This window comes from Platichthys flesus, chromosome 17, assembly GCF_949316205.1.
Source record: "Platichthys flesus chromosome 17, fPlaFle2.1, whole genome shotgun sequence".
Lineage (NCBI taxonomy): Eukaryota > Metazoa > Chordata > Actinopteri > Pleuronectiformes > Pleuronectidae > Platichthys > Platichthys flesus.
The window spans coordinates 301,460-319,467 of NC_084961.1; the positions used below are offsets into that span (position 1 = coordinate 301,460).

Consider the following 18,008-nt stretch of genomic DNA (forward strand, 5'->3'; position numbering starts at 1 on the left):
ATGAAGAAGATGAGGATGAGACGGCTGAAGATGTGAGACTGTGCTCTGATTGGCTGCAGCACAGGCTGGTGTTGATGTAAAGTGCTGACTGACGGGTGGTTATGACTCCTTGTAGACGTTCCTGGAGAGCGACATGGAGAGCACAGCCTCGTCCCCCCGAGGCAGTCGACTGAGCCGAGTGGAGGAGGACAGCAGCAGCCCCTGGCAGGTACAGCTCCGGTGGGACACCTCTGTGTTCTCTGTCTGTGACATATCTCCACTGAAGATCATCTTGAACAGGAGCTGTAAACTCCTTGGTCACATAACCACAACAATAACTGCAAAGCCAAAAAAATGTTCTCCCCCCCCCCCACACTTAAGAGTTCTCGGAGCCGTTCCAGGATTTTGAGGGTGAGGTCTGTGTCCATGGGCCCCCCCCCTCCACCCAAAGCCCCGCCCCCCAAAGCAGTGACGGACTGCTCGTTTCTGGAGAAGCTTCATGCTGTGGAGGAGGAGCTGGCCGTGTGTATGGAACCCTACCAGGTAACACTGGAGAACACACAGTACAGAAGAGTCAAGCTTCAGAGCAGTTATGAGGGAACTACATGACCGTTTCTGAGGTATGTAGATCTTCAGGACCAGTCGATGGAACTTTAAGACCAGTCAGTCGAGGTCTAGGACCAGTTGGTCAGTGCTGGGTCTCGGGTCAGGGGGTTCTCATCACCGGGCACGTAAACAGGGTGCTCTTGTATTTGAGGGTCTTCCTGTTTGGTGATTGTTGAGTCAAACTCTGAATGAGTTGGAGGAACAGACTGGTTTTGTGTCTTTATGAACTCACTGAATAACCCCCCCCTCCCCCTCCCCCTCCCCCTCAGCCTCTACCCGAGCCAGAGGGCGAAGCGGGTCTGATGGCGTACCGGACTCGGTCCAAGCGGACGCTACGTGACGTCCCACTGGGCCAGCTGGAGGCGGAGCTCCGAGCACCGGACATCACACCAGACATGTACGACTCCAGCTCCGCCCATAAGGACAGGGACTGGACTGATTGGCTAAGAGGCCTAATGACCTCAGACATGGAAAATGAAGGTGTGTGTGTGTGTGTGTGTGTGTGTGTGTGTGTGTGTGTGTGTGTGTGTGTGTGTGTGTGTGTGTGTGTGTGTGTGTGTGTGTGTGTGTGTGTGTGTGTGTGTGTGTGTGTGTGTGTGTGTGTGTGTGTGTGTGTGTGTGTGTGTGTGTGTGTGTGTGTGTGTGTGTGTGTGTGTGTGTGTGTGTGTGTGTGTGTGTGTGTGTGTGTGTGTGTGTGTGTGTGTCTCTGTCTCCATATCTCTCTGTCTCTACATATCTCTCTGTCTCTACATATCTCTCTCTCAGAGGATGATGAAGATGACCCAGAGTACAACTTCCTGGCTGACGTTGATGAACCTGACCGGGAGGATTACCGTGACGACAAGGCTGTCCGCATCACCAGTCAGTACACACACACACACACACACAATGGTTTCTCCTGGTTTTAAGACCTTGTGCTCAGGGGATGTGTTGAGCTGGGGGGGGCTCACGTCACTCCTGTGATGAAGACTCTGATGATGTTCTGTCTGTCGTCTAGAGAAGGAAGTGAACGAGCTGATGGAGGAGCTGTTTGAAACGGTGATTCTCTCACACTGACCAGCCTCATGTTCACTCGCTTGTGTGAACATGTGTCACTCACTGTGTGTGTGTGTGTGTGTGTGTGTCAGTTGAAGGAAGATCTTGCAGGACAGGAAGGGGACGATGAAGGTCACGAGGAAGAGGAGGAGCCACAGGAGGAAATACACCCTGTTCAGGATCAGCACAGCATGTATATAACACACACAATCACAGACACTCCCACACAGACACACACACACACACTGACTACGAGTATTAATTTGACAGTGGGCTGGTTGATGAAGCGGATGGACCAATCACAGAGCTGCGTACAGTAAAGCAGCAGCTAGCTTGGATGAGGAACAGACGGCAGACACACCCCCTGTGTAACACACACATATACGGCCCTGAACCGTACACACTGAAACTGGACGGAAGACAAAAGAGCCGACTGCAGCAGCATCTACAACAGGTACACACACACACACACACACACACACACACACACACACTATGGCACTATGTCCATGAAGCCTGACCTCTGTCCACTGTGTGTGTCTCTCAGCACGTCCAGCTGCTGACTCAGATTCACCTGTTGAGTTCACCTGTGACCAAACTTCAGAGTGAGGCGGAGACCACCCGACAGTTCCTGGTAACACACAATCCTCCTCGCACCGCACGTAGAGTAGAACTCCAGATTTGAACCATCTCTTCACTGTTATTTGCCCCCCCCCCCAGGTTGAGCTGGATGTGTTGGCTCAAAGAGCCGAGCTGCTCATGTCGTCATCTCGTCCTGGTTTCTGCAGCGTCTTTAGATCTTCTAACCTGCAGGGGGCGCTGCAGCTGATGGAGGAGCTGCGGCAGACTCCCATCGGCTACAAGTCGCAGCACCGCCCCCCTGATGCCAGAGGATACAGTGAGTCCAGCTGCAGCTTGGGGTGCTGGGATGTCTCTGATGAGAACTCCTGTGTAGTGTTCTTTGATGCAGCCTGATGTTTGATTGTGTGTGTTGTGTATCTCCTCATGTGCAGTGCGTTGCTACCCTGTGATGCCAGCTGAACTCGCCTGGCTCTTTACCACTCGTCAGGTCTTCCTCTACCCAGAGCTACTGCCCTGTGCCAGCCTGGACCCGGCTCTGTACTGCCCCCGCAGGACAGCTGCATTCACTGCAGCTGAGGACTGGTAAACGCACATATGTCAAACTGCTGCTTTAAATTTGTTTTGGACTTGGTGTTTATCTTTGTGTGTGTGTGCCTGTGTGTACCTGTGTGTTCTCAGCCTCCTGGTTCTGGGTCTCAGGAACATGGAAGGGTCATGTGACCCGACTAAACTGGTGTCCCAGTTCCTGCTGAGGAAGACTCTGGTGCAGGTCCGACGTAGAATCCTTCAGTGCTGCCGACCCGGCGTCCCTGATAATATAGTGAAGGTAACACAGCGATGCCGCTGAAGCAGCTGATGTGAGACGACCTGTGTTCACCTGCTGATCCCTCCGCAGGTGTTCCGGTATCACCGGGTGCTGTGGCCGATGCCAGTGGCCGTTGGTCCTGTGAATCCAGCAGAGCAGCGCCCCCCAGTGGAGAGAGAGGAGAGCGTCATGCCTCTGTGGCTGGTGGTAGGTGATAAGTTAACGTCTGTAACACAAACACATAGTGTTGTGTGTTACTGTCATTTATATGTTCTAAACATGTTAAGGTGTTATATCAAGTTAGTGAATCTCCATCACTGTTTTTTACCTTTTCTCAGCGGAGTCTTCCTGTAATATTTCCGACCATTAAACGGTACAATGCCCCTTGTGGCTCTACCCCTGAGGCCCCGCCCACCTGCAGGGGGTCTCGACCCCGTCAGAGTCACCTGACCTTCCTACGCTCCGCCTCCTACAAGTACAGCTTCCCCTCTGGGACAAGATATCCCCCCCGCCTTCCCAAAGACCTCGACTTCAAACGCATCGGCTTTGTCTTGCTGCAGCAGCCCCTCCCGCCTTCTCCTGCTGACTCCTCCCCCCTACCTGATGGACAGGTGTATCCCTCTTGTCCCGCAACTCTCTCTCCTCACAAACCCCTCCCCCAAGCTCTCAGCCCCCCACGAGTCCTCCTCACCAAAACTACTGCCGCCGTGGCCCCGGCAACCGCTCAGCAAATCAGACGCCACTATCAAACCCTTGCAGGCCTGAGGAGGAGAGAGAAACACACAATGAACGGAGAAGCAGTGAGGAGTAATGTGGAGGCACTTGCTCCTCCTCCTCCTCCTCCTCCTGAAGGCCCTGCCCCTTCTCCGGTGGGGGTCGAGGAGGACGACGATGTCAACAGTGTGAATATGGAGGAAGAGGAAGAGGAGAGCGAATTCCTTTTGGCCCTGTCGGAGTCATCGTCCAGTGCTGCAGGAAGTGTGGCCAATCTGGAAGACCTGGCCGACCCCGAGGAGGAGGAGTCAGAGAGTGAGCAGGACGTGACTCCGACGCGGGGGAGAGCAGAAGAAGATGAAGAAGGAGGAGGAGGAGGAGGTGATGATGATGGAGTGAAGTCTTCAGATGAATCCAGAGCCTCTGTCCTCCAGCTGCAGGTGAGAATCAATCATCTGATCATTTTCAAACTCGTTTCATCAGTGCACTGAGCATCATCTGTCATCATGTCCGATTATCATTCTTTGTCTTTGTAGGAGAAATCGCTGCCAGAAGAAACTGAGGAAGAGGAGGAGCCGTCCGATGAAGATCAGAGAGAGGATGAAGCGTTTGCAAAGGATTATCTGAACAGAGTGAGACTTACATCTTTTAGTTTATAAACAGTCACTGATCGTCCGTACACAGTCAGGTGTCGATTCTGCTTTCCTGATTGGTCCAGTGAGCTGATGACCTCATGTCTCTCAGGTGTGTGGCGTGCTGCAGGCGTCTCCTGGCGTCTCCGAGCAGCTGCTGCAGTTGTTGGATCAGTTTTCAGCAGCGGGGCCCCTGGGGGCCGCGGGGGCCCCTGAGCGTCTGTACGACCGACTGAGCGGCTTGCTGCGGCCGTGGCCTCAGCTGCTCAGAGACTTCGCTGCGTTCCTGAACGGAGAACAGGCGCGGCGCTGCGGACTGGTGAGTGACATCACTGTGACATCACTGTGACATCACCCAGGCTCAGGCTCAACCTGCGGTATCTCTTCTTCTGTGGTATCTCTTCTTCTGTGGTAACTCTTATTCTGTGGGAACTCTTCTTCTGTGCTAACTCTTCTTCTGTGCTAACTCTTCTTCTGTGGTAGCTCTTCTTCTGTGGTAACTCTTCTTCTGTGCTAACTCTTCTTCTGTGGTAGCTCTTCGTCTGTGGTAACTCTTCTTCTGTGGTATCTCTTCTTCTGTGGTATCTCTTCTTCTGTGGTATCTCTTCTTCTGTGGTAGCTCTTCTTCTGTGGTAACTCTTCTTCTGTGGTATCTCTTCTTCTGTGGTAGCTCTTCTTCTGTGGTAGCTCTTCGTCTGTGGTAACTCTTCTTCTGTGGTAGCTCTTCTTCTGTGGTAGCTCTTCTTCTGTGGTAGCTCTTCTTCTGTGGTAACTCTTCTTCTGTGGTATCTCTCTGCCAGTTTTTAGAGCAACAGCTGTTTGAGAGCAGCCGGCGGTTTCTACGGCGTCTGGGACAGAGTCTGGGAGAAAGCTCCTCCCTCTACCAGCAGGTGGTGTCAGTGCTACAGGGAAGCCCCACCCCCCCACCTGAAGACATGGAAAAGGTAGACGATGACCTTTGACCCCCTCATAAATCAGCTGATCCTGATAAAGTTTATAATGAAACAGGATAATTGATGAGTTTCAGGTAAAATTAATCATTCAGATTGAAATGAATATAAAAAGATTTTTCCTGATTGATCAGATTTTCTTTTCCTCGGTCAGATCTTGTCTCTTCTCAGACATCATGAAGACCTGCAGCAGCTGTTCCTGCAGTTCCACAGCCGCTCGTCGCCCACAGCAGCCGGCTCGGAGGCTCACAGGAAGGGAGTCGACCATCAGACCTCTGAAGTGCACGAGACAGGAAGTGAAGAAGAGGAAGTACAGGAGCGGCCAGTTTGTGCTAGAAACTTCTCCACGACGTCAACTGGAGAAAAAGTCGTCGTCTGGACTCGGTCAGAACACAAACACAGAAACTCCCAGATGATGAGCTCACTGATATTTACCTCAGCTGCTGCTGAGTCATGACATGGTGTCTGATACAAACACGTCATGAAAACATCTTGTAAACTATCAAACATTGTTCAACATGGAACAAGCATCTAAAACATCACTTCCTGTTTCAGAGAGGCAGACCGCGCCATCTTGACTGCCTGTCAGCAGAGAGGAGCCAATAGGAAAACGTTCAGACAGGTGTCCGCCCAGCTGGGAAACAAGACCGCCCAGCAGGTGGGAGGGGGCGGGGCTTCATTGTGAGGTAGTTGTAGACTGAAAGGTCCGAAGCTGACGTGAGGACATTTGTCTTTTTCTGTTTCCTGCAGGTGAGTCTGCGGTTCCAGGACCTGATGAATCTTTTTCAGTCTTCATCGCAAAAGTCCACTCCCTGTCCCTCAGAGGGCCAGCCAATCAGGAGGCAGGAGCCAGCCCCCGACTAAGCAGTAGACCAACAGTAGATGAGTCTGCATCAACCAGAAATGGACTTTGGAGCCAAGACTCTGATTCCAGATTTACTTCATGAGAACTCCACTGAATTCCAGAACTGTTCCAGAACACCAGTCGTGAATCAGTTTTATTGATTCTAGATTTAATTTGAATGACGCTGATACGACCCCAGAATCCACAGTGACTGCAGAGTTATTCTAGAAGGGTCCGACTGTACAGCAAAATATTAAAGTTCAAAATGAACAAATGTTTAATATTAACAGCTGAACCATTCTCTAGATGTGACTTCTGAAAATTGTACAATTGAACAGAGTCGAGACGAAATCGAAATGAAATCTTGTTTCACATTCAAGTTTGATGGAGATTGTCCAAACTTGGGTAAGTTCGGTTTGACTCTTGAACATTTCGATGTATAAACTACGGTCATGTTGCTGAGGGAGGGATTTGAGAATCGAGTTGTTGTTCTGGAGTTCATCCTCTGTGATTCATGAGTTTTACCTAAGTGTACCTTCAGGCTGCATAGTAACTTTTTATAAATCATAACTATTTATTTTGTATTTATCGTCTCGGACCTCATCGAGAGTCCGCCCTCTGTGGGTGTGTCAGGAGGCGGAGTCTCAGAGTAAGTGAAGGAAAAACTCAAATGAAGTAAAGAGATGATATGCAGCTGTGAACCAATCACATGACACAGGTGAGCAGCTGCTCGCTCCATGTGAGACACTGATCGGGTTCCACATCTGGAGACTGCTGCTGATAACATCTGTACCCATCGGTCCACATGTCAACCTAAGGGTCAGAACTCGTGTGGACATCACCTGAGACCCTGGGCTTTTCTTGTTTTAGATCATGTTCACAGTCACTGTCTCTCTTATTAGACTCCGCCCACCTGCTGAGCAGTGAAAGAAAAAATACAGAAATAAAGATAAAACTGGTTATTTCATCTCCTTTAAAAAAAATGCTCCAAACATTAAATAAAGGATTGTTCTTCCTTTTTTCTTTTGAGTCTTCCCAGGATGCATTTGGGTAAAACAAAATAAGCTCTCGCATGGCGCAGTCGTGGAGGATGTACTATCGTTATGTGAGTTTTTAAAATAGCCATTTATTCATATTGAATGTGAATGGATGAAGGTTGATTGTTTGACAAACATTTATTTCAGACTTTTGAGAAGGTTTTGTTTATATTCGATGGAATGACAACTTGAGCTTTGTCCTGAATGTATCACACACGGCTTGAAGAATAAACCGATCAACATTATTGTTTCATTCAAATGTAAAAGCAACCCTAAGGTTTAATGGTTAATGATGTTTAATGTTAAAGTATAAACCGATTCATGTTTAATTCATCCTCATTTAGAAATTCATTAAAAACCAGTTAGGCTTATTAATTCTCTGATGCTCGTTGGGGGGGTGTGTGTTGTGATTGACAAGTCAATCACTTGTCAGTCACAACACATTGTGTGGGCCAATCAGAGCGTTTTCCGGTGTATGTGGTCCCGCCTTCCCCTGGACAGGTGAATGGAGCAGACTGGTCAAGTTAGCTCTAGTCACCGGAAAAACCGACTTCAAAATAAAAGCAAGTGTGAGTTCACTATGAGTTACGAGAGTTCCTTATATTAAATTTATTTTTCACTCTTAGACTTTGTGACGTCATGTTGTAATGTTTTTTTTCCAACCTGACTCTGTGACGTCATATTGTAAGGTTTTCACTGAGTTGTTCCAGGTTGTTTTATTTTGATGGTCCTGGCGGAAACTCTGTGTGTGCTCTCGTCCATGTGAAACTGTCTCCTCTCTCTCCAACATGGCGGCCGCTGTCCGGCTCCTTCACGCCGTCACGCTGTCGCTTCTGACCTGTTTTCCCGCCACGGTGCTCACGCGCAGGGACGTGCTCGAGCTCGGGGACGCGGACTTCGATTACCTAGCAACGGAGCACGAGACCATGCTGGTGACGTTCTACGCTCCATGGTAACGGACGGGACGTTAGCATTAGCATCGTTAGCTCAAAACATCCGGGTTCTAATGTGTTGACGTGCTATCCTTCCTCTTCATGTCTCCTCCATCCTTCCTCTTCATGTCTCCTCCTCCATCCTTCCTCTTCATGTCTCCTCCTCCATCCTTCCTCTTCATGTCTCCTCCATCCTTTCTCTTCATGTCTCCTCCTCCATCCTTTCTCTTCATGTCTCCTCCTCCATCCTTTCTCTTCATGTCTCCTCCTTCATCCTCTTCATGTCTCCTCCTCCATCCTTCCTCTTCATGTCTCCTCCTCCATCCTTCTTCTTCATGTCTCCTCCTTCATCCTTCCTCTTCATGTCTCCTCCATCCTTTCTCTTCATGTCTCCTCCTCCATCCTTCCTCTTCATGTCTCTTCCTCCATCCTCCATCCTCTTCATGTCTCCTCCTCCATCCTTTCTCTTCATGTCTCCTCCTCCATCCTTCCTCTTCATGTCTCTTCCTCCATCCTTCCTCTTCATGTCTCCTCCATCCTTCCTCTTCATGTCTCCTCCTCCATCCTTCCTCTTCATGTCTCCTCCATCCTTCCTCTTCATGTCTCCTCCATCCTTCCTCTTCATGTCTCCTCCTCCATCCTTCCTCTTCATGTCTCCTCCTCCATCCTTCCTCTTCATGTCTCCTCCATCCTTCCTCTTCATGTCTCCTCCTCCATCCTTTCTCTTCATGTCTCCTCCTCCATCCTTTCTCTTCATGTCTCCTCCTTCATCCTCTTCATGTCTCCTCCTCCATCCTTCCTCTTCATGTCTCCTCCTCCATCCTTTCTCTTCATGTCTCCTTCATCCTTTCTCTTCATGTCTCCTCCTCCATCCTTTCTCTTCATGTCTCCTCCTTCATCCTCTTCATGTCTCCTCCTCCATCCTTCCTCTTCATGTCTCCTCCTCCATCCTTCTTCTTCATGTCTCCTCCTTCATCCTTCCTCTTCATGTCTCCTCCATCCTTTCTCTTCATGTCTCCTCCTCCATCCTTCCTCTTCATGTCTCTTCCTCCATCCTCCATCCTCTTCATGTCTCCTCCTCCATCCTTTCTCTTCATGTCTCCTCCTCCATCCTTCCTCTTCATGTCTCTTCCTCCATCCTTCCTCTTCATGTCTCCTCCATCCTTCCTCTTCATGTCTCCTCCTCCATCCTTCCTCTTCATGTCTCCTCCATCCTTCCTCTTCATGTCTCCTCCATCCTTCCTCTTCATGTCTCCTCCTCCATCCTTCCTCTTCATGTCTCCTCCTCCATCCTTCCTCTTCATGTCTCCTCCATCCTTTCTCTTCATGTCTCCTCCTCCATCCTTTCTCTTCATGTCTCCTCCTCCATCCTTTCTCTTCATGTCTCCTCCTTCATCCTCTTCATGTCTCCTCCTCCATCCTTCCTCTTCATGTCTCCTCCTCCATCCTTCTTCTTCATGTCTCCTCCTTCATCCTTCCTCTTCATGTCTCCTCCATCCTTTCTCTTCATGTCTCCTCCTCCATCCTTCCTCTTCATGTCTCTTCCTCCATCCTTCCTCTTCATGTCTCATCCATCCTTCCTCTTCATGTCTCCTCCATCCTTCCTCTTCATGTCTCCTCCTCCATCCTCCTCATGTCTCCTCCATCCTTTCTCTTCATGTCTCCTCCTCCATCCTTCCTCTTCATGTGTCCTCCTTCCTTCCTCTTCATGTCTCCTCCATCCTTCCTCTTCATGTCTCCTCCTCCATCCTTCCTCTTCATGTCTCCTCCTCCATCCTTCCTCTTCATGTCTCCTCCATCCTTCCTCTTCATGTCTCCTCCTCCATCCTTCCTCTTCATGTCTCCTCCATCCTTCCTCTTCATGTCTCCTCCTCCATCCTTCTTCTTCATGTCTCCTCCTTCATCCTTCCTCTTCATGTCTCCTCCATCCTTTCTCTTCATGTCTCCTCCATCCTTCCTCTTCATGTCTCTTCCTCCATCCTTCATCCTCTTCATGTCTCCTCCTCCATCTTTTCTCTTCATGTCTCCTCCTCCATCCTTTCTCTTCATGTCTCCTCCTCCATCCTTTCTCTTCATGTCTCCTCCTTCATCCTCTTCATGTCTCTTCCTCCATCCTTCCTCTTCATGTCTCCTCCATCCTTCCTCTTCATGTCTCCTCCTCCATCCTCCTCATGTCTCCTCCATCCTTTCTCTTCATGTCTCCTCCTCCATCCTTCCTCTTCATGTGTCCTCCTTCCTTCCTCTTCATGTCTCCTCCATCCTTCCTCTTCATGTCTCCTCCTCCATCCTTCCTCTTCATGTCTCCTCCTCCATCCTTCCTCTTCATGTCTCCTCCTCCATCCTTCCTCTTCATGTCTCCTCCATCCTTCCTCTTCATGTCTCCTCCTCCATCCTTCCTCTTCATGTCTCCTCCATCCTTCCTCTTCATGTCTCCTCCTTCATCCTTCCTCTTCATGTCTCCTCCATCCTTCCTCTTCATGTCTCCTCCATCCTTCCTCTTCATGTCTCCTCCTCCATCCTTCCTCTTCATGTCTCCTCCATCCTTCCTCTTCATGTCTCCTCCTTCATCCTTCCTCTTCATGTCTCCTCCATCCTTCCTCTTCATGTCTCCTCCATCCTTCCTTTTCATGTCTCCTCCTCCATCCTTCCTCTTCATGTCTCCTCCTCCATCCTTCCTCTTCATGTCTCCTCCATCCTTCCTCTTCATGTCTCCTCCTCCATCCTTCCTCTTCATGTCTCCTCCATCCTTCCTCTTCATGTCTCCTCCTCCATCCTTCTTCTTCATGTCTCCTCCTTCATCCTTCCTCTTCATGTCTCCTCCATCCTTTCTCTTCATGTCTCCTCCATCCTTCCTCTTCATGTCTCTTCCTCCATCCTTCATCCTCTTCATGTCTCCTCCTCCATCTTTTCTCTTCATGTCTCCTCCTCCATCCTTTCTCTTCATGTCTCCTCCTCCATCCTTTCTCTTCATGTCTCCTCCTTCATCCTCTTCATGTCTCTTCCTCCATCCTTCCTCTTCATGTCTCCTCCATCCTTCCTCTTCATGTCTCCTCCTCCATCCTCCTCATGTCTCCTCCATCCTTTCTCTTCATGTCTCCTCCTCCATCCTTCCTCTTCATGTGTCCTCCTTCCTTCCTCTTCATGTCTCCTCCATCCTTCCTCTTCATGTCTCCTCCTCCATCCTTCCTCTTCATGTCTCCTCCTCCATCCTTCCTCTTCATGTCTCCTCCTCCATCCTTCCTCTTCATGTCTCCTCCATCCTTCCTCTTCATGTCTCCTCCTCCATCCTTCCTCTTCATGTCTCCTCCATCCTTCCTCTTCATGTCTCCTCCTTCATCCTTCCTCTTCATGTCTCCTCCATCCTTCCTCTTCATGTCTCCTCCATCCTTCCTCTTCATGTCTCCTCCTCCATCCTTCCTCTTCATGTCTCCTCCATCCTTCCTCTTCATGTCTCCTCCTTCATCCTTCCTCTTCATGTCTCCTCCATCCTTCCTCTTCATGTCTCCTCCATCCTTCCTTTTCATGTCTCCTCCTTCCTTCCACATTTCATGTCCTTCTTTCCTTTCTTTTTTCATTCTACTCTCCCTTTCCTATTTGTTGCCACCTCTCTGCCCTCTCCATCTTTTACCTCTCCCTTCTTCACCTCCGTCCACCCTGTCCTCCTCGTCCTCCTCTCAGGTGTGGACACTGTAAGAAACTGGCTCCAGACTTTGAGAAAGCAGCGACAAAACTGAAGGGCAGCGTCCAGTTAGCCAAGGTACCGTCCTCGTGGTGTTGTCCCTCCTCACCTGGTCCTCCCTCGTGTCTCTCCTCACCTGTCTGTCCCCCCTCAGGTGGACTGTACCGCTCACTCAGAGACCTGTGGTCGTTTCGGGATCTCTGGTTATCCTACTCTCAAGATCTTCAGGAACGGGAGAGACTCCGCCCCCTACGACGGACCTCGCACTGCAGGTAAGACCCAAACACACACACACACACATCAAACACACACACACACTCTGTGTTTACCTGTGTGTGTGTGTGTGTGTGTGTGTGTTAATAAAGTGACTCAGACACGGTGCTTCTTCTTCATCAGCTCCATCAAGAATTTCTTTATAATTTACAGAATCAATTTACATACAACAACTGAACAGGTAACAATATATGGAAATGTCCTATCAATCCTTGAACATTAACATAACTTATTGGTAATAAACTAAAATATTTTATCCCTTATCTATTTACACCCATAAACATAGTGAACATTAACCACACACATACACATCAGTAACATCACACTTCCTGTTTGTGTGTCTTGCTAAGCTAAACATGTTTACCATGCACACAACATCTGTTGCACTCACGCTCCCCTCGTGCTGCTCCATTTCTAACAGAAGAGCGGAGCGACATTAAAGTGTTACAAGCTGCACAAACACACACAATCACACAATCACACCTTCAACAATCAGAATAAATCTCATCTTGTAACAAAACAACTCAACAACATCTTCACAGAACATAAACATTCATTTCCTGCCTGAAAAGGGAGATGTTAATAAAGTGACTGGGACACGTTGCTTCTTCTTCATCAGCTTCATGAAGAATGAGTCTGTACCCAGAGCTCCCCTAATCCGGCCTCTTCAGGTAGAAGTAATCGATCAGCAGATCTAACCGATCAGGTTATACTAATAGAGTGCCGACCAACCGATCCAGATGGAAATCATTCACTTTAACCAACTATCACACTTGAATATTATTTAAACCACTGCTTTATAAGTAATGTTAGAAGAATTAAGTTTAATAACATGCAACTCTCTGTTTGACACTTGACAAAACTAAAGCGGCATCATCTGCATGTTAACTATCTATCACGTGTGTGTGTGTGTGTGTGTGTGTGTGTGTGTGTGTGTGTGTGTGTGTGTGTGTGTGTGTGTGTGTGTGTGTGTGTGTGTGTGTGTGTGTGTGTGTGTGTGTGTGTGTGTGTGTGTGTGTGTGTGTGTGTGTGTGTGTGTGTGTGTGTGTGTGTGTGTGTGTGTGTGTGTGTGTGTGTGTGTGTGTGCTCAGATGGGATCTATCAGTCCATGAAGAAGCAGACGGGTCCAGACTCAGTTCACCTGAAGTCCAGGGACGAGCTCCACAGCTTCATCAAACACTACGATGCCAGCATCATAGGTCAGTTCTCTACGTCATGTGACCTTTTGTTTACCACACACCTACAACCTTTAAAGTCTGGTCAGGCTCCACTCCTCCATCTGAAAGTAGATTCTTAGAAACCTCAGGGGATTCTGACTGAGGACTCACTGTAGCACCAGATGACAAGCTGAGGCTCAAACTGGGTTTCACTTCAGGAATAGATTGTGCTTTTCTTTTACTGTAAGAACGCGACTTGTCGTCTGTACTCGATCATGGTGATGTCCTGCTCGGTCATACGTGTGCACATGGTCATACGTGTGCACATGGTCGTCACAGCCTGAGATTCATAACCAGCTGTGACTCATCCCTGGGAGTGATGTTCTCAGGGAGGAGGATCCTTCACCGGCACAGCTTGAGACAAAGGTTAAATAAATCAATGAAATAGATGGTGATCACCTCTGAAACAGACGCACTAAGCTGGACGGTTAATTCAAAACAAGAAACGAGAAAAGCCAGCCCATCGTGTGTGTTACATGACGTAACGTGTGTGTCTGTGTGTGGGGGGGTCAGGTGTGTTTTCAGGTGCAGGCAGCTCTCCTCTGGCAGAGTTTCTGAAAGCTGCCGCTCTGTTGAGGGATCAGTTCAGATTCGCTCACACGGTGGACCTGGAGCTCGGGGACGAGTACGGCGTTCAGTCTGAGTGAGTCCAAAGTGTCTGTGGTCCCGGACCTCGACCAATCAGGAGTCAGTCTCAGCTGTCAATCATGACGTCTCCGCCTGTTTTTATATCATCAAATAACTAAATAAACCAAACTGATCAGAAACACTTGAACAAACATCAGAGAGATGAGAACGACCTGAAATCTCAGAAACATTTATTTAACTTTGTGTTTAGTTTGGTCCCATCTGCTAACATGGAGGAGTTTTATGACCTGTACTGCAGCCTGCCACCAGGGGGCGATTCAGCTGTCATGTTGTCTATCTTTATATCATAGTTATAAAAACTGATGTAGACTATGATATGAAAGTGACTTCTCTCTTTCTAACGTCAGTGAACATTAGTTTGTGTCTCAGTCTCTAGTTTCAAGTCTTCTTCAAACAGCTGATGATCATTTAGAGTCAAACAGACACCGGACGTAGTGGGGGTGGATACCACAGTGTGATTGACAGCTGCTACAGACCAATGCAATAGGTGGCAGTTGTAGGTGGGCGTCGAACCGCCCCCCCCGTTCCTCCAAATCTGCTTACGTCTGGTTAAACCCGGATGGTTCTGGACGAACTGAACGACTTGTCATTGGACGTTTATGGATGAGTGTAGATGTTGAGATGTGTGTTGTCGTCTCTCGTGTCCTGCAGCAGTGTGTTGTTGTTCCGAGCTCCCAGACTCAGCAGTAAGTTTGAGGACAGCGTGGTCGTCTTCGGAGATCACCTGACCGTCACATCTCTGAGACGCTTCATCAGAGACCACATGTAAGATTCATCAGTTTAACACGAGACGCACAACTGCCTCACTCTGCTCCACACTGACCCGTCTCCACCCGTCTCTCTGTGTCTGTTTGTCTCCACCCGTCTGCAGTAACGGACTGTGTCCTCACATGACGCTGGAGAACAAAGATCGTCTAAGAGTTCGTGACCTGCTGACGGCGTACTATGACCTCGACTACCACCACAACACCAGAGGCTCCAACTACTGGAGGAACAGGTAACATGCTCACACACAGCACAGACACACACTCTGCTACCTGATGACAGGTGTGTGTGTAAGCCCCTCCCCCTGTTTCTCATCGCCAGGGTGCTGAAGGTGGCGTCACAATATACTGGGCGGGGCCTGACCTTCTCGGTAGCCAATAAGAAGGACTTCCTGGTTGAGCTGGAGGACGACTTCGGTTTGGGAACATCGGACGGGGGGGAACTTCCGTTCGTCACCATCCGGACCAAACTGGGTCACAAGTTCACCATGAGAGAGGAGTTCACGTACGGAACCACTTTGATCTCTTCACATGTGTGATATTCATTATTCCCGTGCTCAGCCGGTGAGGTCACAGTGAGGTCACAGTGAGGTCACAGTGAGGTCACAGTGAGGTCACCTGTTGTCGGATCAGGAACCAGGTTCTGACCCGTTGTGTGTTTCAGGAGAGACGGTCGCTCCTTGGAGAGATTTCTAGACGATTACTTCGCTGGTCGACTCAAACGCTACGTGAAGTCTGAACCCGTCCCTGAGAGGAACACAGCTGCTGTCAAGGTGAGCTGGACCCAGGCTCTGTAGTGTGACCCCTGACCCCGCTCTCTCTGACCTCTGACCTCTCTGCTTGGGAACTGCAGGTGGTTGTTGCTGAGACGTTTGACGACATCGTCAATGATCCAGATAAAAATGTTCTGATCCAGTTTTACTCTCCAACGTGTCCACACTGCAAGAAACTGGAGCCGGTCTACAGAGAGCTGGCTGACACGGTACGTACATCATCTTCATCTTCATCATCTTCATCTTCATCTTCATCTTCATCTTCATCATCTTCATCTTCATCTTCATCTTCATCAGCATCAGCATCATCTTCATCATCTTCATCATCTTCATCTTCATCAGCATCTTCATCAGCATCATCATTATCATCATCTTCATCATCATTATCTTCATCTTCATCATCATCATTACAATCATCACCAACATGACAACCAGTGGCCGGAGGAATTTAGTTTCTGTCTCATTCTTATGAACAAGAAGAAAACATGTTAAGGGAATTTCTTCAGATTTGATGAAGAAACTGAAGATGAAGTTATTAGATTTCAGTAGTCAAAGGTCAAAGGTCACAGTTACGTCATTTGAGTGTGTGTAAACTGAAACCTGTTGGTGGAGACAAACAGCCACAGGACGGAGCTTCTAGCTTCTGATGTTTTCATTCTCCCAGATGAACACTTTCAATCCCTCTCTCACTTTCAGATCTTTTCTGATACAAACATCGTGATCGCCAAAATGAACGCTGTTGAAAACGACGTGCCGCTGGGTTTCGATGTCCAGGGGTGAGTCCAGAGTTTCTCTGTGTGAGATGTTGGACCAGGACAAGGCCCATGTTCATTAGTGTCCCTCCGTCTCTGTCTTCAGGTATCCAACCATTTACTTTGCTGCGATGGGTAAAAAGGACGAGCCTCTACGATACGAGGTAAGGTCTCAGGGGGAGGGGGTGGGGGGGCGGGGGGTGAGCAGATGAATGACATCACCTCTGTGTTCTCAGGGGGGTCGAGAGCTCAAAGACTTCCTGAAGTTCCTGAAGCGCGAGGCGAGTCCCGGCCCGACGCCGAGCGGGTCGAAGGAAGAACTCTGACACGTCCCATCCTCCATGTCAACAAGCACGTCGGGGGGGACGAGAAGCCTGACCGTGCCAATGGGGGACAGCTGTGTCCAACACCTGTCCACCGTGAGGTCATGACTGCTGTCATGTGACTGTCACCTGTTTGGATCAAGGGAACATGCTCAGTGTTCACGTGTGGTTTTGATGAATCTTGAAAAGCATCTTGGGAAATGAAGCGGACGCATGAATCTGACTTTTCATTTTAAACAACAACCTTTTTACTGAAGAACCAAAAACTTTATTTATTGAACTGTTTGTTTTTTATTTATTTAAGTTTTGTGCAATAAAAAACTTAATAATACAGATGAAATAATATTTAAACAATCTTATTTTGAAAGTCTTATTTCTGAAATATTTGTTTTTTTATGGTAATAAAAAACATTTTAAATATTTAATTTAAATAATTTTGATACATTTCAGAATCGTCTGAAGAGTCGACAGAAACCAATGATTCTGTTCTGGTGCCAAGTGTCTGCTTTGTGTTTTTATCAATGTTGCCTTTTGATTAACTCATTTTCATCATTTAAATTATTATTGAACCTTCAGATTGTTGCTGGGACAGAAACAGCTGGACGGAGGTTTGTTTTCCTCTGTCAGCTGACAGGTCACCTGACAGGTCACCTGACAGGTCACCTGACGACCCTGTCAAACTGCCAGACAGATAAAACACAGGGAACTTCTGTTTTACCTGATTATCAGTTCATTTCAAAATAAAACATCCTACACACAGAACCGTGAACTTAATTTTGTTTCGTGGTCTGACAATTGTGACATCATCACATGTTGAAAAATAAAAGTCAAGATAGGTAGTGAGCTCACAGTTTAAAATAAAGTTATATTTTAGTGTTGAGGTTTCATTACTTTGTGTAGACCAGAAGGTGTCCGGCTGAAATATTCAGATTACTGTGATACTCTTATTACATGATACAGATAAATCAATCAGGTATTACATCTTAATACACAGTTTATACCAAATTATTGTAAAATATATAAAATGAAAGATACCAGCACTTTGGATGTTCTCTGTTGAAACCTCTGATTTTGTAACAGAATTTCAAAGACATTGGCTTTGAAGCATTTATTTCTCACTCATCTTTTAAAATGGATCTCTGTCCTTTATCATCGGAACAATCTTCATCGCACTGTAGAGTTAAATGTTAAGAAATGTCGTCACTGATATTATTCCATCAGTAGGCGACCGTACTAATGTATTTAGTTTATTGTCCCCTGAAGGTCCCCGTCCTTTCTTAAGTCTTTTAAATAAACTAACAGAAAATACATGTGTATGATTGTTACACCATAAACAAGAAATACAGATTTTATTTTAATGTATTCAGAAAACAATGTGTTTTATAAATATCTTGAATGATGTGTGTTTGCTGACATCTATAAAACCAGCCTTGAACTAGGAATAATAAACATGGTGCCTTAGC

General features: G+C 47.8%; 2 protein-coding genes across 4 annotated transcripts in view; both read left to right on the top strand.

Moving 5' to 3' along the window:
- gon4la (gon-4 like a) overlaps positions 1-7,429 on the top strand; it is a 10,699-nt gene extending 3,270 nt beyond the window's left edge. Inside the window, exons 7-26 of the mRNA XM_062409569.1 lie at positions 1-32; positions 116-208; positions 361-522; positions 855-1,065; positions 1,351-1,446; positions 1,583-1,623; positions 1,713-1,813; positions 1,891-2,074; positions 2,168-2,254; positions 2,341-2,518; positions 2,634-2,784; positions 2,881-3,028; positions 3,098-3,214; positions 3,346-4,161; positions 4,258-4,353; positions 4,466-4,672; positions 5,154-5,297; positions 5,458-5,687; positions 5,859-5,961; positions 6,054-7,429. The exon at positions 1-32 is cut by the window's left edge and continues 64 nt beyond it. Of these exons, the coding sequence (XP_062265553.1) occupies positions 1-32; positions 116-208; positions 361-522; positions 855-1,065; positions 1,351-1,446; positions 1,583-1,623; positions 1,713-1,813; positions 1,891-2,074; positions 2,168-2,254; positions 2,341-2,518; positions 2,634-2,784; positions 2,881-3,028; positions 3,098-3,214; positions 3,346-4,161; positions 4,258-4,353; positions 4,466-4,672; positions 5,154-5,297; positions 5,458-5,687; positions 5,859-5,961; positions 6,054-6,167 (3,311 nt within the window). The 3' untranslated portion in view covers positions 6,168-7,429. The remainder of the gene's footprint in view (positions 33-115; positions 209-360; positions 523-854; positions 1,066-1,350; positions 1,447-1,582; positions 1,624-1,712; positions 1,814-1,890; positions 2,075-2,167; positions 2,255-2,340; positions 2,519-2,633; positions 2,785-2,880; positions 3,029-3,097; positions 3,215-3,345; positions 4,162-4,257; positions 4,354-4,465; positions 4,673-5,153; positions 5,298-5,457; positions 5,688-5,858; positions 5,962-6,053) is intronic.
- Positions 7,430-7,941: 512 nt separating this feature from the next.
- On the top strand, positions 7,942-17,307 carry pdia8 (protein disulfide isomerase family A, member 8). 3 transcript variants are annotated; one of them, XM_062409598.1, is made up of 13 exons: positions 7,944-8,136; positions 11,795-11,873; positions 11,950-12,067; positions 13,160-13,267; positions 13,799-13,928; positions 14,585-14,698; positions 14,805-14,930; positions 15,020-15,202; positions 15,362-15,470; positions 15,551-15,679; positions 16,167-16,246; positions 16,329-16,386; positions 16,459-17,307. In XM_062409598.1, exons 1-13 carry the CDS (start codon positions 7,973-7,975, stop codon positions 16,546-16,548), a joined length of 1,488 nt encoding a protein of 495 aa, XP_062265582.1. In that variant the 5' UTR covers positions 7,944-7,972; the 3' UTR covers positions 16,549-17,307. The 3 variants fall into 3 exon arrangements, 1 of the variants encoding a protein (XP_062265582.1); XR_009924439.1 differs by lacking the exon at positions 16,459-17,307 and having other exon boundaries at positions 7,942-8,136; positions 15,768-16,246; positions 16,329-16,387; XR_009924440.1 differs by lacking the exon at positions 16,459-17,307 and having other exon boundaries at positions 7,943-8,136; positions 15,774-16,246; positions 16,329-16,387.
- The last annotated feature ends 701 nt before the right edge of the window (positions 17,308-18,008 follow it).

What these genes read in the sequence shown, in the direction of transcription:
- pdia8 (XM_062409598.1), top strand. Translation starts at nt 7,973, where the DNA reads ATGGCGGCCGCTGTCCGGCTCCTTCACGCCGTCACGCTGTCGCTTCTG. An exon ending in GAGTACGGCGTTCAGTCTGA is followed by an intron (nt 13,929 to 14,584) that starts GTGAGTCCAAAG and finishes CGTGTCCTGCAG; the next exon opens with CAGTGTGTTGTTGTTCCGAG. An exon ending in CGCTTCATCAGAGACCACAT is followed by an intron (nt 14,699 to 14,804) that starts GTAAGATTCATC and finishes ACCCGTCTGCAG; the next exon opens with TAACGGACTGTGTCCTCACA.